Here is a 25081-nt window from a genome sequence, read left to right as displayed (position 1 = left end):
ATATATACATATTATATTATATACAGCGAGGATGACACTCGGAGTCAAATTTTGAGATTTAAATAAAAAAAATGTACACATTTTAAAATATCATATGCTTTTGCTTGCACTACACGTGTTTTGAAACAGGTACCCGTATTCAAACGGGGAGAATATTATTTATATTATTCATACAGTTTTACTTTCGGAAACGTCGAAAACCGATGACTGCCAATGCGTTGGACGTCAGATGGACGTCACCCTGTACGGTGACATGTTGTATTAGAATATTGACCAGCGTTTTTCGTACGATCAGCTCTATCGTAGGTAATCCCAACACGCTGCACAACAGTCATCGCCAAATTCGATTGCGGCCGTTGGGGGGGGAGGGCATTGGTGGGGGGTGAGTTGTCAAGAACCGTTGATGCGACGCCAAAATCAATCTTCAACCGTGGTATCCGCTCATCACTGATTTCGGCACGGCATCCCGACCACGGTCGACCAGACGACTTCGCCCCCCCTCCCCCCAGCGAGCATCCGACCAACGCGATAACGCTTTCTACCGGTCGCCGAGTCATTATAATAATATTGTTACGGGCCCTTATAATAATGCCATTAATATTACAACCGACTTGACCGAATGAATTCGAGTAATTCATCCGTAAACGCGAAGTCACGCCTTGTACACCAAAGGCCAAACCACGCCACTAACAAACGCCTCCACCCCCCACCGACAATCCCTTGAAAGTGTTGTCAAATCAGTCTACATGACTATTTGAGCACTCCAAAATTCCACCCTGTGAGTTATTGATGATCATCCCCCGATAAAACACAATGCAATAGATAATATTATTATTATAGCGTTGCATCATCACGTCCATCATACGTGTCCATACACTTTTGGACTCGACGCTTGTGAAACAAATTTTGTCAGACGATCCGCCTGTGAACATTGTAAATTTATCGGACACCGTTCCCCCGCCAACAAAATGCTCCGACAAATTTATCGGAAAGTGTAAATCGAATGTGCACAGCATATTTCACGCATAAATAATATGAAATTTTCGATGGTTTCGATGATTGTGTAACTTTTTGTGCAGTTTATTTTATGTTGCTCATTCAATTTTATCCTGAAGCTAATGGCGTTATATTCAAACGTTTACCAAAAACAATTATTTTTGAATTAATATTATATTTTAAAATTTTTAAACATTTTTTTTTTTAATTAGAATATGTTTTTATTTGACATCAGGTTACCCGCAAATACCGAAACCATTTAAACGACTGTCTTACTATTATGTCATTATTCTCATAAACAGTACCATCTGTCAACGTTTTTAATAAAATGTATTCGAAACTATTTCAACGTCCTTTTGCCATGTAATTTATACCAACCCATATTTTAAACGTCAACAGTAGTAATACATAGATTTTGGAGTTACAAAAATACAGACCAACCTTGCAAACGATCAGCTGTAATTTACGAACTTCGCAATTATTATGGTCCTCTGCGTTATTAAAGGTTATTGATTTCACACTATGCACAACCCGAAATTATATATACTTCAAGTGAAACCATATCCGAAATTTAACAGTAACTTTAAATTGTCTTGAAATTATTTGACACTGTTTAAATATAACAATAGGACCATAAAATAACCATTTATGATCTAAACATATACGTATTTACAAATTGTTATTAAAATATAATTGGTCTACTATAGCTTATTATTATTACGACTTCGTTTTTACGACGATCATGTCAGTAAAAATGTTATTATTTTCAATAAAATTCTTCATTCACGGAATAAATACTAGTTAATAATTTCAATACACGATTTCTCCGAAACAGTAATTTATACATTTAGTAATTAGTCCTCCTTCTTTGATTACATTTATGAGAAACTTAAAACTCTAAAACTCCATACGTAATCCTTGAGCTTTATGATCACGATTCACCACTTTTCTATTGTGAAAATGAATAATTGCTTACAAATGTACATATACCGCATATATACCTTATACATTTATAATATACTACATACTCTATATATCTACATAATATAGACTTCATTGCACTGATAAAAGTGAATATCTGTATTCTGTGTTCAGATGTTATTTATATTTATAGTTAATATTTTTCAAAATTGATAACAAAGTTTTTCAAAAATATTACCTATTAAAAAAAAAGATAAGGATTAGTGTTAGCGGGAAAATCAAGTAATGAGAAATTGTCTTTGTAGGTTTATGTATGAGAGTTTAAATCGATTTTCGCTAAAATAATTTTTTTTTAATAAAATCAAGGTCGTTTTTAACATAACATATCAAAATTGAGAGACTGGGATAAACAAAAAATAAAAATTAGGCGATGAATTATAGTCCAATATAAATAATTTCTTTGTTGTAGTAGCAAACATTCAAAGTTCAATTCAAATGATGATCATTGTCATATGTTATTATTTATTATATTATTTTAAAAAAGGTAGGAAGTATATCAATTCAACTATTTAATTTTACAAAATACTCTAAGAAAATTAAAAATTAATATTTTCATTGATAATGTAAACTATACGGGCAGAAATTGTATTGGGATATATAATAATAACAGTATAATAGTCATTCAAACTTATTACAATGTAATTTAATGAAACATCTAATGATGGCGTAAGCTAACAGTGAATTTAGTTTCAGACGATACCGAAAGTAATTTTTTTGTTATTTTTATAATATTAAATGTTAATTCAATTTTATTTTTTACTAGGTAGGAACTTAATAATATTATTGTGTATTTATAATTTATACTTATCTGGCGGCGCAAAGTATAGGCAATTTTGGTACACTAATGTATAGGTGACTCTTGGATGGTATACCACTCTGTTTCGAATTGGACAGAATGCATTCGAAAAAACAAATTACATACTCTAAAAAACAAAGATAATGATTCGATATAAATTCATTTATTCATATTTTGAAGATTGTTAATTGTTTCTTATATATGAGTTTGATGCATTTGCTAATAGATATGTAGCTTCACCAAAAAATAAAAAAATTAGAAACCACTGACCATAATACAATACATAATAATATATTAAAAGTAAAATGTATAAACCTTTCAAAATATACTATTACACATTTATTTCATTTATATTTTACGTAAAATCTTAATTTGAAAAAGAGGTTTTACTACTATTTTATATTTATAAAATGTAATGGGTAAATTACCTATATAATTTTATATTTTTATATAAAAATTTTATTTTATATTATAATATAATAATTAAATATAAGTTGTATTATTTAGTATGTTTTATTTTTATCCCTACACACATTTCCCAAATACAAAAATGGTTAAGTACAACTCTGTATGAACGTAACAAAAATAATTAGTTATGCCGGATTAAAACAGTTTTCTCCCAAAAAGTGGTTTTAAGATTCTGAGTAAAGAGATGAATGTATTGATTTTCTTTTTCGTGCGTCTGAAGACACGTATTTTTTTAGTGAGAAAAATGTATACATTTCCAACTTTGAGAGTAATTTATGATAGTGAATTGGATCTAGTTAGTACTTTGAGAAGTCAAAAGTATAAAATCACAGTATTAATAGTGCTAACTTGTGTATTTAGTTTTCACAACAGTTTGTGGAGTTTTCTTTGAATAAGAATAAATAAATTCGTCCTTCGTGCATAATATTTTTTCATGTTGAAAACTCGTTTCTAACAGGTGACGTGGGTTCATCGAAAATCAGACGACATCCAGTTACTGACAGTGGGCCGTCAGGTACACAGCTCAGACCAAAGGATATCGTTGAGCTTCAGATATCCTAATAACTGGAGACTTCAAATTGTCTACATAACCGACAGGGACGATGGAGTGTACGAATGTCAAGTGGCAACACACCCACCGACCACCAAGAAAACGTACCTTAGAGTCGATGGTATGTACGTTTTAACTAAATAAAATATTATATTAATGAAAAGTTCACTTAAACTTAAATATGGATATGCGGTAAGATTTTCTTTTTAAGACTACGGACGTTGCACAATTTTTATCATTATTTATTATATTATAATGATTTCGTTGAAATAATTTTTCTTCGTGTCACGAAAAAAGCATGCGATGATAATAATTTAAGAAATATGCAACGAATAGGTTGGAAAAAATCCAAAAACTCTTTAGACATTACATTATTATTTAATATCAATGTCTTTGTGCATCATATTATTTCCTCTAAATAATTTACTCTTTTATTTTACGAATGCCTTATAAACGTTATTAAATACCTTTAGGAGTATTATCACGTCCCCAAGAATTCAAAAATGTTATGAATATAGCTACCGTTAGGGCATTTACATATTATTTTTAAATTTGAAATATATATGTAGATTCCTATAAACATTCAAAATAATACATTGAATGCATAACATGTTTATTTTTAATATAATTCACTGCTTATACTATGCAACACTTCTGTTCAGTGAAAACCCTTGCTAAGTTATCCACAACAGACTGTTAAATTATAACATGAGTACATGACCGTCATTTTATTTATTTTTGTGTCATAAATGTTTGAAAACAAAATTTCTATCGTGAACATCGTGTAATCCAATTTGTATTTTTTAAATTCATCATACAAATGCAGTTTAAAATAGTACAATATATTTTAATTAAAATTTTAAAAATTTGATGACTATATTATGTTATTACAATTTACAACTAAGCTACAAATGTATTACAATAATTAATTTTAATATTATTTAAAGAGAAAATATCAGATAATTGTTTTATGAATATACAATAAACATAATTATTATAGTATTATGAAAATACTAATTAACTTAATTTGAAAAAAAAATATTTTAATCATAACCGTGGGAGTAAAGTAAAACGTAATTATAAATATTGTGATTGCTTATTCAAATTTCAATTTTATTTTACCTTTCGAAACTATGTTATGTTATGACAAAAAAAAATAGAAAAAATATATTTATAATTCTTTAAAACGTAATGACATTAAATAATTATTTTTTCTAATGTATAAATAACCAAATAGCTGAATATTGAATATTTAAAGAGCTTAAATTGAATTCACTTTCATAAAAAGTGTTATCGAAACAAAGTTTATTATTTGAGTCGTGATAATTATTCAAGAATAACTTATTTCTAAAAACTAAATTACATTTTTTTTAAGGCATTAAGAAAAATAATTACGTTTGGTTCTCCTCCGTGTGATGTCGTTATTTTAACAGTATAATAAAGTAAAAATCAGTTTTTATATTTTTAAATTATTGAATTTAATATGTATAGCCAATTTTGAAAAAATAATAAATATTTATTAAATGTACTTATTAATGACGAACTCAAAACGTTTTAGAACATTCATTCTATGTTTGTTGTAATCATTGTTCAATGCATTTAAAATGTATGTGAAAATATTATAATGCATTATATTAAAAAAAAAAACAATAAAATATTTAAGTGACTATGATAATTTTTGTCTGTCAAAATACAATTCTAACGCTCTCTAAGCATAAAAATAATATATCAAAACTTATATAATAATATACGAATCAAATGTTTAATTTATTATTATTAAACATGAAAAGAATTTAAAAATAAAAAATCATAAATATTAATAATAAATAAATACAATTTGACTTGTTGTATAGGCAGTGAATGGGCGATTTTTTATGAAATAATTTTTGCATTAAAGGACCCAAAACTAAATAGTTGAAACATATTTTCAAAAATGTAAAAATAAATAAATTGCATAATATTCAAATACATTAAGTATATTATTATTATTATAAATGAAACATAGCAAATCCGTATCGACGAGCATGACACATTTTATTGACAGTTATTATTATGTCGAACGTGATGCGCATTTCATAGAAAAATAACGTTCAAGTGTACCAACAGGAAATTATATAGACATCTGTTTTATGTATAATCTATATATATTTACAACCTTTTACTTGAAATTAAATTATACTGTAGGTACTGTTCTTTTGTTTAAACAACATTTCTTTGTCATTTACATTCTCGCGATGAAAAAAAAAACATTTTTTCTTTTATATTCCATATAATATATATTATCGAGGTAGAAAGTTATATTATGAATTCGAATTCAGTGTCTTAGAACTTGTACACTTCAATTTCATATTTTAAAACTTTGGATTTACTACTTAGGGATTACTTTAAATCCTCCGTATTTAATGAACGCGCCAAACTTTGTTTCACCCGAGTCCGCAATCATTACTATCATCGTGTATCGTAAGTTCCGGATAATAAATACTATCAATTTCAATTACGACAACCCCGACACCGATAAGGCGATAACAATAATAATTCACTGAAATCCTTTATGTACCTAATACGTTATCATTATACGTTATATTATGTATTAATACGATTAAAACAACAATATTTTGAGGTTAAACCGAAGTTTTTAATTTTTTTACACTAAAAGATATCAGTTTGTTTGATAGTATCAAGGTATTATGTTTGATTAGTGTGGTCAACTAATATGGGTTGTCTAAATTATTGTAATTTAAACAAGACAAACATAGTTTCCATCGGTTATTAACGTCATACTGAGAGTCCAAAATAATAGGCATGTAGGTCAGATAAATAGACTCGTATTTTGATGTTAAGGGCTTATAAATATTTTTTTTATATACCTAGTATTCAAAAGCACTAGACAGTTTCGTATTGCTTGACTCATATTTGATATTACGAGCTAATAAATCAATATTAATCATTATAATATTTTTTTTTTTATTGGTCACGAAATTTACAAATTTTCGTTTCGACTACTAGGGCTATTAGCGTTAAATTAATTTATATACTATGAAAAAAAAAGAACAAATTAAAACAAATTAATTAATTATATATTATAAAAATAAATATATAGTTTTATAAACAATTAGTGTCTTATAAATAGGTACGTGGCAATATTGTTGTTGTTAACTTGTAATAATTTTAATATTTGGGATTTTTTGAAGAAATGTATTGTTTTGGTTTCGTTTTCTGGATTTGGTCCTAGACTTTCTCCGATGTCGTGGCTTATGTTTAATTCTTCTCTGTTTTTTTGATATTTTCTATATTCTCCGAATATGTGTTTGATAGATAGTGAGGTGCCACATACTTGGCATATTGGTGGGTCGTCTTTCGCCATCAAGTATCCGTGCGTCATTTTTGTGTGACCAATTATGGCTCGATTTAGTTTTTTTTTTCATTTAATATTTATTTTATTGCAATGAAAACATAGGTATATTACTATATTATTGTGTTTTTTAGCACTTGGAGTAAATAATTACCTCGCAAACGTTTTTTTTTATAGGCAGTCACCGACATTGCACTCGTAAAAAAATATTGGAGTCATGTGCCTTACTTAGCAGGTACCTTATAGTTTATCGACAGCAATCAAATATTTCCAATATTATTTTTCCATTAGTGTGCCCGTGCAAAGCGGTCAATCGTTTCAGGTCAAAGTCTGTGTCCCGCAATTATTTATTTCAATCCCACGCACGCGTAGCCATGTGCTGGTTTGATAAAATTTCATCTTGAATGTAGTTCGGAGAATAACCACAATCCATTATGTTACCTTATTAATTTCGGAATTGAAAAGGATGTCAATTATAATTTATCACACACAAATTTCACCTCGTATTAGATATTTATTGATTTTTACGCAGAAAATACCTAACAAATACAGCACTTATTTTCTGAGATTATCTTTCGTATCAGGAAAAAAAAAATAAAAATGGAACTGAAAACCGAATGGTGGGACAGTAATAATTATAGCTTTTCGGTGGAAAACGACATTGTCGAGAAGAATACTGGTTTGTGAGATTTGTGAGAGCCTATTACGTATAAGTGACCCTTGTCTAAAAAACTGATATTCTGCAAAATCTGCATATTTCACTTCGTTAAATATGATTATATACCCGCCGAGAAAATATCGTTGCATCAATTAATACAATATACTTTTCTTAATTTAAATACTCTCGGTCATTATGTATAATGAAGTTATTATTTTTATTTGAAAATAATTCTTGAGATTTTACGAGGTTTTCCGATCCACCCCATAGGTACCCTATACATTATACACAGCACATAAATATACGGGAATAGGAAGCAAGTCGATCGTAAATTCGTAAAATAATACTCGATCTGTTCATTAATATTAAAAATACCAACGGTAGGAAATCGAAACGCTGAAACGTATTTTATTATCAAACCGTTATTAAATGTATCTAAAAACGAGAACAATAAACCATAAAAACGTATTATTATTTATTATGACGCCGTGCGGTTATCAGCCATAAAATATTTATATTTATAGCGTTTCCAGAGATTGTTTGAACGGAACTCGAGCTGCAGCGATGACGCGAGTCGACCGCCAGTCTCGTCCGTCGATATAATACTATTTTATTATATTATTATATTTTATCCAACGATATGATAAGTACCTATTGGTATTAATGTTATTGGCGGTCGAGCGTCCGTTTCCGGCCGTTTCAGTTGGCGCGATTAAATGTTATTATGATATTAAGGTCGGCCGTTCGCGTCCGAATATGAATATTATTCGGCCGACTCGAAAAGTCGTGTTGTTCAATAATAATTGTTCCGGTGGAGGTATGATGGCTGACATTGTGTACACGCACTGCGAATTATTACGAGGGAAAACCTCGATAAAACAATTATTGTGTACTCTCGCCAGGCCACTACAGAGCAGCCATAAACAAAACGTCCCTCACTCCCTCGACAAAACGCTTACGGCTTTTTATCGTATTAGCTCGGCAGTTCCCGACGTCTTCGTCTTCAGACTTAGGTCCTATGAAACCTCCGAAGGGACGTTGCGTTAGACTTCCCAGATAATTATAATGCGCTGGCCGGGGCTTTTCGAGAAGTGTTTTCAACACGCAGAGGCGCATTATCATGACTAAAGACCGGATATAATTTTTACGTTAAAAATATTTTCAATGAAAATAATGTAGACAAATATTGTATAAAATATATTATGTTAAAATGGCAATGAAAATTACAATAAAGCTACATAATAAAATTTGCAATATTTTTATAATTACTTGCATGACGGACATTAACAAATTACAGAATTATCAAATAGTATTAAAAAAAGGTAGGTACCTATATAAAACTTAAAATTTAAAATATAATATTATTTGTCTGAATCAAAATTTATAACTACCTACATTTTTAAATTGTATTCTTGAAAATTGTTTCATCTGTTAATTAAGTCTTAAAATATGTTTTTAAAATGAAAAATTACGTCAAACATCTACACCTGTGATCAGTGCATAATAATTTTACAAATTTGGCGTTATATCTAAATTGACATTTTGATTTCCTGCCATAACCTCAGAGTAAGTTTTAATAGTTATATATCCTTCATTTTTTCTTAGAATATTCAAATTTATCTTTAACTATTTTTCCCATTGAGACCTGGAATATGTTGGCCAACGTAAATTATTATAATCGATATAGTTAACATCACGAGGCTCTTATAACGAATCTATTGAACGCTTCTCTACTATTAGGAAAAATCGTAATGTGAAAATTTACATCGAAGTTATATTTTTATTGTAAAATTAGTTAATAAATAGTAATTTTTATATTTCATCGGGTGAAGAATACAAAAATTGCAAGAATTGCAAAATTGTTGATAGTAAATAGGAAGATTGTGATAATTAGTCCGATTCGTGTCCATATTAATTGATCAGATTTGATTTACCTGGTATAAATAAAAAGTTGCAATATCTATTAAATTCAGTCTTCAGTTAGGTTTACTACGCAATGTGCATGTTATGTAAATGTTGATAATTTTCAAGCATGTGAAATTGCGTTCAAACCATGGCGTGTTCTCCATTTCTCTCTTCCTCCCTATTTATCTGTACTTTTGCACCATCTCTGACAAAACGCCACCCCCAATTATCTTGTATAAAAAGTCCTCATTAATATATTTTTATTATTCTATTATATTATAATCGCACACAGTATGCATTAAAGCTCTCTGGGTCTCCGGCTCTTAAATTATTACTATTATTATTTACATGTTTATACATCGAAACCATTAAAATAATGGCAATAGAGAATATATACCTAACTGTTTATAAAGGTATTTTGATAAAAATGTGTTTTTGATTTTTTTTTCTTGTAGTTTGTACTTTGAACCAAAAAAATATTAAAAAATTTGCATACGACGTTTTTCCATCACAGGGTACAAAATCTTATGGTAACCATAAATATATATTGTATAATATTATATAAATATTTACCGGTGGTTTTATTGAACATAATACTCCGTGCGCCAAGGATTGAAATCTTAAATAATATACTAATAAACAGAAACTGGCGAACTAAAAACACGTCGCCACCGCTGTGGTGATTTATCGTGTATTATGTGGAATTACTTATTCGTGTCTCTATATTGGCGAATTCCGGTACATTGTTATAAATATTTAATACTTTGTAAATTAACAAAATCAATAATCTGGTCGTGTTGTAGCTGCTCGGGGTCGCGCATCAATGGATAGTCTAGACAACATTGTACAATAATGACCAGTGCCCCGTTTTACCGATCACGGCTATAGTGGCACTCTTCTTCTAGTGATATTTATTTACGAAGCTAATGAACGCAAAAGCTAAGGGCAGAACGTGCAGGGGAACTCGAGTCCCGTCATAACATATCCATTGTTTATCTGAAGTCTATAATTAAACATTTATTTTATTGTCGTCATTGTTATTAGCATTAACTACTATTGTCGTGTCGACGTTTTATTTTATCACACCGTGTTAGCTTTAATATCTCTGGAAAACTAAAGGGACATCAAATTCACATCATATAGAAATTATAGATTAAATAAACATAAGATTTTGAAAAGATTTTATGAAATTGTATTTAATTGCATGCCATGCAATGTTGTTAGGCCCTTGGACATGTGCCATCTTTTGCACAAAATGATTTATTTGTCGAACCTAAACACAAATCTGTAAAGATTAGATTTTCTACAAATTATGAACACGTGCCTTTTTTGCATTTATTTGCTTGTCGATTATTTGATACATTAAGTTTTTTGTATTTAATTATTATAGCCTATGGGACTATGGTATTATTTTAACTATTGTAGGTGTGGACATGTAGAACCTTTGAATATAAGCCCAACCATTTCCATCTATATCAGGAATTCTCAACCTGAGGAGTCATGATTCCCATTAGAAATCATCAACTAATTACTTAAGGTTACCACTTACCACTCATCAACACTGAACAACAATTATTATAACCTCAGCGCTTAAACAAGAAATGTATTTTTAATTGTTGTAATAAAATTAAATATCTAGTTTGAAAGGTCATCACTTCAAAAATTTTGAGAATCACTGATCCATGCAAACAGATGGTCTCTATAAACTGGTTAGGTACATGCCAAGACAAATTGAAATATTGAGTGTAATATTTTTATATTGAAAGGTATAATTTTGTATATTTTTCTATACGAGTTAATTTATAAATTGTTTATTTATATCCCGAGTTATCCGTCCTTAATCATACAATTTGTGTTAGATTCTTTTGAAAGTTTCAAGTGTTCCAGCAATATAATAGGTGGCTGATATTCTTTTTAAACATAATTTTATTCATTTTAATCAATACACAATAGTACAACACATGTTTGCAATGTTTTTTACACACCAATTGTTGTGAATAATATTCACATAATTGCAATCTTAGTATAAAATATCTTCATTCACGCTATAAAAAAGTTTATCGAATCTCGTTTCGTATTTTGTGATGTTTAAGTAACATATAATTCAATGAAAATTCACTGATAATTATGACAATTAAGTGTTTCTGTTTGTTTCGTCGACGTTTAATGTTACCAAGTAATTACAAAACATAGAATCTTTACACACGAGAAAATCAAAAATTTACATAGGTCTATTGACGCTTATAAAGAAATAAATTCTTCTGTAATAGTATATTTCTTGATAAAAGAAAGAAATCAACTTACTGTAAATAAATTGCACGAAATGTTTCTTATCAAGTATTATTTAACTTATATAATTTTGTTCGAAGCGTTCAATGATGAATTATTCATGTTTCACCGCTCCTTATATTACTTTAGCCTTTACTCTCTGATTGACTAAATTGCATTATTATACCAAACTTCATGATTTCATTCTCCTTTAACTCTATCAAATATGGTACTGTGTTTTAGTGTCGTTTATTTAACGAATATAAACTTCATAAACTTAATAACAAACACTATTCAAAAAAAAAAAAGAAACAAATTAAAACCACTTTTCACACATAAAGTAAAACCAATTAAAAACCCATAATATTTCAAGGTAATATTCTTGAGGTTTTCATTATTAAAAACAACAACGTGGTTAATATTTTAACCATATTTAATTTCCTGTTTACATTCATAATATTATAATAAAGTGATGCACAAAAAAAGTCAAGTACTTTTCGTTAAATGTGATATTATATTTTATTATGTCTAACATGGAATTATTTATAAATTATATTAACATATTTGATTTTCTTTTAAAATTATAAAAAAGAAATATTAAAATATTGTTACAAAAAAGATCTGTTTTGTTTGAAATTAATTATTCTTATGTATTGGTAAAAAATTACCATTAAATATTTTTACATAAAACTTTTTGAATATCAAATTGTATTATTAAACAAATGGTTCACGAGCTGCTACCGTTTAAATTTTAATGTAAGAGGTGCAGTGGATGCTGATTTTAACTGACGAAGAGAATTATTATTATTTTTACCTTTCGTTAAACCTTGAAAGCTTCAGATATATTTATAATATACTTTTGGTTACTTAACATAATACGAATTATTCATAAAACTCAGCATAAACTATGAAAAATAAAAATTGTCTTTTTAAAAATTAAAATCTTGTCGTTAAGTCAAATAGGTCAGAGAAACATTTCAACGTGATAATATTTGATCCTTTAATGCCATTACTCAAATGTATCCTAAAATGCATATTTAACTTTTTCCTCTTTAGATAAGGAATAAACGATTATATTATTTTATATCTTCATATAAAAATAAATTATTTTATTTTCAATTAATAGATTTATTTTCCAACTGTATGCCATGTGAATATAATTTTTTTTATTTCAACATATTTTTTCTAGGCATATATATTATATTATCATATTTTTCTTCAATTACTGTATACTTAACTTAATATTCATTCAAAAAAAATAACAAATTTTACAATCAATTGATAATTTAATCTACAAATGCCTATTGGCTCGTAAATATAAAATATCTAATAGCATCCTTATCTAATCATAATAATGAACTGAAACGTCTGAAACTAATAATGAGATCACCTTTTTTTATCGAATAATTACATTACTTTATCTAATAACCTTTGCTGTTGAAGCCTTAATTTAAATAAATAAAAAAGTTTATAAATTATAGTTTTTAATTGCTGTAAATTGTATACATAATGAATGTTTATAATACTTATCTAAGGGCTAAGACTGACGTTTTTTTAATCGTGCTAGATATATATTTCAAAATATCTAAAAAAATGTATTACAATCACATTATACTCAACTATTTTAGTACGAAGTTCTCCTTTAAAAAGGTAAAACCAATATATTTACTACAATAAAATATAAAAATGTCTATATAGGTGCCTATATAGGACTAGTGTTCATTATTATATTATATTAAATTATTATGTATATGTTGCTGTAAACTTAATTTTTATAATTATAACAAATGTATGTATTCATAAATTTACCTACTTACGTGATGTATATTAGTGAAGTTTATGGTAATCTACTTAACTCTTTATAGGAGGAAACTAGTATGAATATTTTTGGTAAAAACTCGTATGTAATAATATTATGAGCTATCTGATCATGAGAGGCAACTAGGGTATATTGACCATTTCGTTTATGAATGCAATTAATATATTTTTTGGAGGCAACTAGTATGCACCGTTTTTCTCCGTAGTATATCAAATATCAATTTTTTTTAAATATTGTATAGATAACATCTTGTTTAAAAAAAAAATCATCAAAATATCAAGTGACATTTATTTCACTGTTCATAAATTTACTCGGAAGTGTAAAATAATTAAGAAAGAATACATAATTATACATTTTAAAATATATATTATATCATTTCGTATTTTCGAGTTACGGAAAAAAAGTTTCTAATACCGGAAATAATTTGTTTAAACATAATAATATGTTTTTTTAGTGAATATATAATCCACTCATAAAAAACAAACAGCGATGCGAGTGCAATATTCCATAAACTATTATAATATATATATATATACCTAGATAGGTGTACTGTACTTTGTTTACCAACTCATAACCTCATGGAGGCGTACGATTTGTTTAGTCTTTTTTGTTTTAATTAAAACGTATTTCTTTATGTTCGGTACGGTTACAACGATGGTTGCATATTTCAAGGTTATGACAAAAGGTTATGGTGCCGCCAATTGAAACAGAATATATATATATGTGTGTGTGTGTGTATATAATATACATACACATAATTCCAGAGGCGCGTATTAAATTTGGTCCTTTCGTTTCCCCTAGGGTCTCGTTTGTGCGGGAAACGAGTGACCTCCTAGGATATTCCCAAACCAGTCGTTTGGAAACGGCCGCCTCCACCGAGATCCAATAAAGGCTTATTCTCTACATATACATATGCATATACCGTCCACCCGGTATGTGTACCCTTTTCTGTTAACATATGCTGTTGTACGCGCTTAAAGCGTTTCGGCAAACACGGTTTTCAAGTTTAACCAGGATACCGCTACAGAATTTACTCCGGTCACCCACTCGCAATGACTTGATGCCCCGATTTGAAGTCCGTGCAAAGGATACACAACTACGCGTAATTAAAAAAAAAAAACACCGATATCGACAATATTGTACTTATTCCACAATCCTGCATCGAGGGATCGCATCTGTTGTCTTCACAACTAACTTCCGGCAGCCGATAACGATATTACTGCAGCTCCTCGTCGATTACTAAATAGAGACATTTTTTTAAGGATCATGTTCATGCTATTTTCATGCTTAAACTATGCATAAATAAAAAATCAGATTTTTAGAGTTTTCAAATTCTCTTGAAGACCATTTTCGAATCATAGACATTTTTGTACCTCTTAAGGATGATCCTGTTACAATACAAACTTCGGTGTTTTAAATAGGGACCTCCCTATTTCATGTTTAATTATTAAGCAGATTTTTTTTTATTGAGAATTTTGATGTATCTAAATCAAAATTGAAGCTAGTAGTTTTTGTTTATATAACTTTGTATTTTAAGAATAATATGTCTATGGTAATGGGTTAAGTAGATAGGGGGCCTAGACGATCTGAAAAAGTTGGCAGTTACTATTGATTTATTAATATCAATAATTTGTAAACATTTTCAAAGTATGCATAATAAATACTGCATCTAACATAACATATAATTTTTGTAGGATTATTGTCCTTTATATAAACATTTTCATAATTCAGAAAATACTCATTAGAATTTTGATTTAAATACTACATCAACATATTTGAAAAAATTATCCGCTACATAATTTTTAAAAGGGGGTTCTCATTTGAAAAATAGAAGTTTGTATCGCCCCAAGATACTGCTTAAGTAGTACAAAAAATATCAGAATTTTGAAAATATGGTCTTTAGGTCTATTTAAGAATTCTAAAAATCAGAATTTAAACAAATGCACTATATAGGGAAAAAATGAGGGTCATCTTGCTGAAAAAATCACCAGCAGCTGCCGTATTTTTTATTATTTTTATGTCTGTCCACAGTGCCCACGGTCCGCATGTCGGTAACCGGTACCGGTGACGTGACCAGAGGCAGTAGTGACGTTTTCTACAAGACCGGTAGCACTCTGGAGATCGTGTGCAAAGTCGTGCACGCTGGTAGCAACAACGGATCCAAAGTGTCGTGGTACAGAGGAAGACAAACGATTTCTACCGGAATCACCGAGAGGTAAGTTGGTTTCATGATCGTTATTCACTAGCTATTTTCCAATCTGTTCACGGCAGTTTTCGATATTGTGTTTTTTTTTAATTTACGAACCAAAGCAAATGTGATAAATTACCTAAACTATAAGTGTATAATATTTTAATATGAATTAATTAGTTCCGAACGAAACATGAAAAAAGGTCTATGATTTTAATATTTCAACCTGTCGAGTCAGAAGTAAATTTAGTATTATGTATAATGTAAAATGTTTATCTTAAACACAATATAGAACAATTTTATTTTAGATCGTATTGATACATAATAATGATATTATAATGATTACATTTTTATTGTCACGTGTACATGCATGTTATAATATTGAAAATGATTTGAAATTAAAAATTCTTCATTTTTATAAAACCTATGAGAAATGCTTGGATAAGAAACAAGTTTTTGAATATTATGCTATTTTAAATAACCATCATTATAGATTTCACGTAGTCTAGTATAATTTTTAATTTTAGCTTCTTTTATCCTTAAGTTGCATTTAAAATACAACCACTTTATGAAGTTTGTGTAAATATATTTATTTTATTTTCAAATTAATCTTTTTGTTATTTACATAAAATATGCATCATTTTTAAAGTCAAAAGTATTGTGTATTTACAAAATATTAATTATTATCTTTAAATAACAATACACTTTACACCCAAGTTTAAGATAAATTTGGAACATTAGACAGCAATCAGCATTAATCTTTATAAAATTGTATTTGACTTTGTTTTTATTATTATTTCAATTGTTGTGGCATCAGACATACTTTATCACAATTGAACATTATAAGGTAATACAAGGGCTCCGATATTTTTGCATAATAAATAACACTTTCAACGGTGCACTCGAATTATTGTGATCTAACTTATATTATAGGGTATAACGCACATTGTGAAACTTTAATAAGCACTTAGCACACTGCACAATCATCAGCACACCTTCAATAATAATTAGTAATAATTTAGGTAGGTAACAAATATAATATTTTAGAATGCCATGAAATCAATGAAATAATGTATACTGTTTAAATTGTGTGTTTGAGTGAAACAATTGCAAAATAAATATTGCTATAAAAGAAAAAAAATCGTTCAGTAAGAACAAATAATTATACCGTTATAAATATATAAACGGTTTGCAAATAAATGTATAGATTTTAATGCAACGTTGGAAATGTTATATAACATTCGTTTAATGTCTGTGACAGTTTTGGACAGCACTTACAATATTGTATCAAATTAAAACATTAAAAATGTACTGTCACATCATATAATTCGTTTAAAATTACTGTTTGGATTAATAAAAAGCAACTGGTATTATTTGAAAATAAATAGGTCCCTTTAATTAAGTGGTACCTTAGTAATGGATTTACATTTGAGCTTTCGATGGTCGTAAAAACAGAGTTAAAACTCGTTGACTGCCGGAACAGCGTTAATCAAATACTATATGAACGCCTACTATTCAGACGACAAGGGCCTGTGCAAACTGCTGACTTCCGGTAAAACGTCCGTGTGAGATCTCACGGTTATTTCCGGTTTTTCTTTAATACATACATACGCTTTATATCTCTCTCCCTCTCTCTCTGTAATGTGAATGGGAAAAAAATAATATGACTAAGATAATACAAGAAAACCATCCACTTCCGGCAAATCCAATTTTCTAAATGGACTATTTCTTCCTTTGGATACCACCTCTTTCTATTCTTATGTTCTTTATCGAATACTAAAAAGCTGTTGACTTTTGTTTGTTTTTGTTTTAACCTTTAATATATCTAAATACATTATGCACTATAGATGAGTCAACTGAAATTCACATATGTGTAATACGTGTGTCCCCCAGTCCGATTTTCATATTACTTTCATAACGAATTAACACTACAATAAAAATTGAAAACTTATTTATAATTATTTACATCAAATCATCTTTAAATAATAAAATATATATGAACTACAAAAATTGTTATTATAATTTGCAATTGTTGGCATAATGCTCGGGAATTTCTTAAGTAGTGTCTGATTTAAGAAAATCTCACTATTCAATAATAATTGCGAATTATAAAAACCATGCCGATAGCTCAAAAGATAAAATATATCGTTCTATTTGTATTTTTCTAATTTACGTACTATAAAATATTACAAACGCCTTTGGAAGCTTTAGTGCACTTATCATTTCCGCAGTCATATTATATTACAATACATCGGAACTTCGATAAGTCGAAAACCTTGATAAGTGGAAATTAAAGCTGTTCCCTTGCGAAAACCTCGACTACTTGAAGAAAAACTGTAGATAACTCGAACATTCTGTGCTCCAAATATAGGTGAATATAATTATGTAATTTGTCTAATCGGCTTGTGCGTTCCAGTAATTTAACCTAATCGCGTTTTTTTATCGTATTTTTCATACGGTTTATTGTCAGTACATTGGATTTTTGATTTATATTGATAATTTAATAATACTTTTATCTTAATTTTTTACTAAAAACTTAAAAATAATATTAACAACAATACGCACTGTAATTATACGTACCTACATACTATATTATAATAATGAAAAACTTTAATACGTACATACATTTTAAAGAATCTCCAATTTTTTTCGTAAGACCTTGATATTCGAACATTTAGTAAGTCAAAAACCTCAATAGGTTTAAAAAATTGCATTTCCATTAAATTTCAACTTATCGGAGGTTCCGCTGTACATAATATATCAATGAATTCATCCTGTCACGATACTAATATTATGCTCAAGTATCGTGGTTTGCAGTATTGTCTTAGCCACAGACATTGTTCGGAGTGGCGCCGATCCCTAAACCCAATTATGCCACAGTAAATTATCTGAGTTTCCCCCCGTACAACAAGTGGTAGGTGGTAGGTAGAGCGCTATTAAAATTTGATACTGACCACAGTGATTTTTTGTGCGCCACCGCAGGTTATGCGTATCTTTTGTCTGTTTCCGTTTTTACTGTCCACTCGTATAATATGGAATTTGTTTTGTATCCCACGCAGGACCAGCAATGATTCTAGTTATACGACAATCGTGTCCACTCTGAAAATCAAACATGTACAGAAAACGCATTCTGGAAACTACACGTGCTTGGTTGGATCACCGTCAGCGTCAGCGGCCGTCACCGTCCATATACTGAACGGTAAGCGACTTTATATAACTTTCTAAGGACGTCTGTTCATTTTTCATTTTTCATAGTTATATTATTATGCACTATGTAAAATTGTATTGAAATTTCAGCCTTTACAGATTTGAAAATATTAAATTGCGTTACATATTTTATATGTATCAGTAGCGTACTCAGGAATTTTCAATTTGGTGGGGGGGCGTATAAGTAATAATGCACTTTAATTAATTGTGGTGGTAGTACCGAAGACTCACATATAAGGATTTGTGGCAAAATAGTGGAGGAGAGGATATAACCAATAACCTCCCCTTTCTGAGAACGCCATTGCAGAAAATCGTGATACTCAATATCTATAGTGTATTAGTGCATACCTAAAGGATTATAATGCATATTAAGTCTGTTGCAAACACATATTATCAATGATAAAAATATTAAATTTTATGATACACAATTATTTTATCCTTTGTTTTCTATATTAGGTGCTCAAACCAGTATATAAATGTATTGTACGCCAACTTTTGAATTTGATATTCCTTATAAAGTTATAACATAATAAGTACTTTGCATTGTCCCTAACCAAACCAAACCTAACCTGGGATCCATAGCTTCAAGGTGTTTGATCACAAGAATGTATTCACATATAAAAAACTTGGATTTACAATAAGTACGAACCCTAGGGTAGATATAATTTTATGTATCTTAACATTCATGATTACGAAAATACACTTTCTAGTTTCTACAATATAAAACACATTATGTAAATCGATCTTCAGATTGAATATTTTTGATATTGATCAAGTTAAGATCACGAAGGACATTTAATAGTGCTTTTTAACTCACAAACAAAACAAAATATAATATTCGACGGCTCTAAATATGATATTACTTTAAAATTAAATTAAAACTAGTTCCCAAACTTGAGAAGTTTACTTTCATTTTTCATACAATACATATATATTATAATTTAATCTTAAAAAAATTTCGGAATTCGAGTATTTTGAAAGTTAATTGGGTCGGCATTTTTTTTTTTACAAATTCCATGATTTCTGAAAATAAATAAATATTCAAAACGATTATAGGAAATGGACAGATTAAATTTTTTTTTACTTCTTTTACTATCTCCTATTGTATAACTGTTATAGTTCAACAGTTAGAATATAGAATTTAGATGTAATACAGACAAAATAATAATACAAAGTAAATACTCAGTACATTTTTAAGCTAATTGATTTTAATATAATATATGCAATAAATTATTATCTTATATTAATAATACACAAAATATATCGTTTTTATTAAATACGTTTTTAACTCAAACTGCAATATTGTGGTGTATATTCCATTGTACACAACTAATTTTACCTAATTATAAATAACTAATGATGTTTGGCAAATAGAATATCATTGACTTATAATTAGTAAAATAAAATGACGAGTACTAAGAAAATACCTACCAATTAAAATTTAAAACTTTAAGCTTTAAAAAAAAATTAATATTTAATTAAATATAAATATAAATATATGAAAATAACTACGCACAAAAAAATTGAATATTGTCTCATAGAAAGTATGCGGGTTGATCATAATATTAACAGTAAGCCCTCATTATCTCAAAAAGTATTAACAGTATTGAAAATATTTATTTCCCAACATTTTAAAACAATAATTTTGCAAAAAAAATAATTCTTATTACCATATTGTTTTTAAGGGTTTAACTCGTGTATTTTCATATTCTTAAGCTGTGCTTAAATTTTTCGGAATATTTCTTTATATTCAATCGAAACGATAATAATAATTTCAAACGAGTAATTAATTATTATAAGTAGATCTATTTAACATTTAGTTAATTAGAGTGGAACAAGGGCACTGGGAAAGTACTCCACAAAATGTTTGTCTTCTATAATTACACTCCACTGAAATTTTATTTGAATACTTTTAAGTTATAACTAATTATAATTATTCATTCGAAATTATATTTAATTTTTTTTTTTACTTATCAGTTAAAAATCAACGGCTAAGATTAAAAAAGTTTAAAATTGTACAAGTTGGTTACAGTTTTACAATATTATGATTACTTAAGATTATTTATATTTATATAAGTTTTAAAAAAATGTATCATATCGTTGATAATTTTTGTGTTTGGACTTTATGCTGAGTCTAAATTGGATAGAATGTTATATTTTCAGAGCTCTCTATTATATTTGTAGCATTCTTTTATCACCTATTTAACTGTTGGATAAACGCCGCAAATTATACACTAGGGGGGTTCCACTTTAGCCTTTAAGTACTCGTGTGTTAACTTTATATGGCCCATCCGGAGACGATTAATTAAAATGTTTTCTTTTCCGTTTAAACTTAGATTCAGCCAATCTTGAGTTAAATTTGATTTTCTAACATATTTTTACAGACATTTTAGATTATTAAACTAAAAATATTTATACATATATTGCCATTCAAACAAGTAATAAACTTTTAAACAACATTTTTGAAAAGTAAAAATATAATTACTAAATTATCTAAAAAATATTTATTTATTATTTCATAATAATTTTATCTTTAAAATATTCATAAATGTTATTGTAAATATAATTCTAAGGAAATCAAAATATTAATAATAATGTTCATAGATAAAATCCTTATGACAATATTATTATAAGTATACCATTCATTTTTAATGTATAAATTTACAAATCGGTATATCCTATACTTATTTGCAGAACATAATGACGAGTTTTTCTTTAAAAATTAACGATTCTTGAACATCCGTCAATAACTATTTTAGACCTAGGAGATAAAGTTATAAGAATATACCTTCCCCAAATCACTCCTTATTCACCAAAAGTTTTGAACTCTTTTCAAAAATATTCTCCAACAACGTAGGTCGTAAACTTAACAAAACACTAATTATCTTAATTTTTTTTTTACCCACATTTTCTGTCCTGTAACTATGCTATAATATAATAACAGAATACATCATGACTCAAAGCACGTAATATCTTGTCTGCAAACGCCATAATAACAGCAAAACAACGATGGTATAATAATAATGCGCATTATAATGATAACACCGTGCAGAACATGTCGATAACGAGGGAGAGTGTTGGAGGGAGGGGGCGATGTTTTCGATGAGTGTGTAGATGAAGAATACAACGTAAAGTGATGTATTTTATTTTTTGGGATCATAGCCAAATGTTGTGAGGAAAATGAAGGAAAAAGAGCGCGGTGGTAAAAAAAATGTCCGCCCTTCTACAACCAGCGGATACGCTTTTAAATATAAAACTTATCTGGTCTGCATATAGTCGAACGAGCGAGAAACCCAACTTTGCCACCAAAATTTATGTGCGGTGTGGGACCTGAGAGAAGAAAATGAAAAAAAACTTCTTCGAACAGGAAGTATAACAATAATAAAACGAGAATAAAGATAAGCGAGTTATTGTCAGATAAAGAAAGTGTATATTACAGTAAACTTGCAAAAAAAAAGTCGTAATATAGGCTAACGTCTCAAAATATTTCGATGGTTTCAATAAACTCGAGCTCATAAACAATAATTATTATTGAACTTGTGTCGATAATACAATCAAGCCATTGATGAGGTTAATATTTTAGTTAATAATATTAGTATGTTTATAAGTGAAGTAAAAATTAAAGTTACGAAATAAATTTATTAACGCTCTAATATAATTTATAAACACGGATAATAATAATACTATTGAAATGCTTCGGGACATAATTGTGTGAAAGGTGTTGAGCATTAATTTTCTTAATTACCTTCCTCGTTGTAATGATATCTTATTCATAAATAAATCATTATAATATTTCAAGTTTTGTTTCATTGTTATTTTCGGCTTAGAAGCGTATTGCATTTTTATTTTTTTCAAAAATATTCTAAGCGTAAGAGTAGATATAGATTCTGGTTAATGTACCTTAATAAGCAGTTTCGTAATCATTTCAGCACTTATTCCTTAGTATTATCCCTAAACTAGTCTATGATAAATCCACCGCTTGCAATAATTATATAAACATTACAAACGTCGAAAATCCATCGTGAAATACAAAGAAACTTCCTAGGCTTAACCTTCGAAATTTGAAATAATTTTATCCACACCAAAAATAAATTCGATCTTCTTGCTCATACGATTTAATAAAATTAATTATCGACGTCACCCACATTACGACTTATACTATATTTGATCGTTTTCCGAACATTTGATGAATAAACGTTGACGAATACAAATATGAGTTTCGAAATCCTACAGCTTATTTATGCTACACTAAAAATGTTTGGTGAACAAAGTTTTAGAAAAACGTAAATTGGCAATAAATAATTCAAGAGACCGAGCGACGACACCTATCCTGGAAATGTTTCATTCGTATCACGTTCAATGTTTCAACTAAATTTGTACATTTCGTCATTTGATATGTTTTACGTGGTCTGTCCCAAATAATATGAGGCCTATTGAACGACTTTTTTGATCGAACCTAAAAATTACGTGTAATGAAATTGGGCGTATACACGGTTACACACGGATCAATCACAGCCAATACACTCTGTCTCTGAAATGTAAAAAGGAAATTCAATATAACCGATTAACGGTAATGGACAAGTTTCTGTGTCGGTAGGCGTACTTGTTTGAACAATTGGAAATTATTATTAAGTACTGTTTTAAACTAAACACCAAGTACAATCGTATACGACAACAACAAGTCTTCGTGGTTGACGAACTTGTCAGGGTTTGCGAATAATATATTAACGACGAACGATGTAATATTTTTATAGTCTAGCAACGCGTAGGCAATTATTTCAGCACGATTTGTTATCACCGATCCAACACGAAACACACACTCATCGATGCTTTAACAATGTTACCGGGTACCTCTACTATAAAATAATAACAATACTCATATTGACCGAATGTCTAAATCTTAAGTTTGATAACTCGGGAAATAAATTCCATATTCATACCCAATCCACTAGGGGATGCCCTACAACCAGACCTCCAATCAAATATCAACATCTAAACATCTATCAACTTCCTAAAAAAAATATATTAATACAATGAGAAAATTAGAGCTAATGGCCGATGTTACTGTGATGAATAAAAAAAAAATAATAACAATACTGCTATACCTTCATATTGTTATTATTAAGCTGCGATGTGGATATGTGGTGTATAATATTCATAGGCGCAACTAGAGAATTTTTTGGAGGGTGGGGGCTAAAATTGTGTCAGTAGAACAGACCCTGATAATTGATATTTAAAACCAAAATATTATTAAGAAACTAGGGAGGGGCTACAGTTAAAATCACAGGGCTAAGCGCCCCAAGCCCCACTAATTATACCTATGATTATATTTCACAATGAATCATGTGTGGTGCAGTTTGCGGCTGCTATCGGTCCACACAAAATACGAATGGAGAACAACAAAATAACTATACACCGGTGCAGATGTACATTACAAGCCGCGAAAAATTTCCAATATTGGAAAATATTGCATACGAAAATGCACTTAAGTGGACTGCAGTTAGCCATAATATCTTATGGAGAAAAATATAGGCAAATCGATGATGTGGTCGTATTTTGTTGATGACTTATAAGTAATTATTATCAAAGTCTAATCTGAAAATCTAGTGAACTCCTGAGGATCGAATAAATGATTTATTTTTATAATTGGTGCAGATAGACATGTACGTGATATGTAAAGTGTAAATCTAAATATCTGATAAATAATATTGAATACGAAACTCCAGATATTGTGTTGTTCAGCTCGACCAGTGGTCAGTGAAATTATCTCAATAATGGTCAAACAATTTTGTTAATCGTGCTAACTGCTAATAAGTAGCATTAATTAAGTATCTATTGATAACCTAAACTTGTATTATTTTTTTTTTTAGACAAATAAATACAAATATTTATC

General features: G+C 28.9%; 1 protein-coding gene across 2 annotated transcripts in view; it reads left to right on the top strand.

Moving 5' to 3' along the window:
* The window catches only part of LOC111031131 (peroxidasin homolog), a 297314-nt gene that overhangs the window by 232978 nt on the left and 39255 nt on the right, over positions 1–25081 (top strand). For both annotated transcript variants that reach the window (XM_022310947.1, XM_022310948.1), the window contains exons 4-6: positions 3699–3912; positions 15825–16008; positions 19041–19180. In XM_022310947.1, coding sequence (XP_022166639.1) covers positions 3699–3912; positions 15825–16008; positions 19041–19180 — 538 coding nt within the window. The remainder of the gene's footprint in view (positions 1–3698; positions 3913–15824; positions 16009–19040; positions 19181–25081) is intronic.

The sequence above is a fragment of the Myzus persicae genome, unplaced genomic scaffold (assembly GCF_001856785.1).
Source record: "Myzus persicae strain clone G006 unplaced genomic scaffold, MPER_G0061.0, whole genome shotgun sequence".
Taxonomy (NCBI): Eukaryota; Metazoa; Arthropoda; class Insecta; order Hemiptera; family Aphididae; genus Myzus; species Myzus persicae.
Note: the sequence above shows the minus strand (reverse complement) of the source record. Positions and strands in the feature narration are given on the sequence as shown.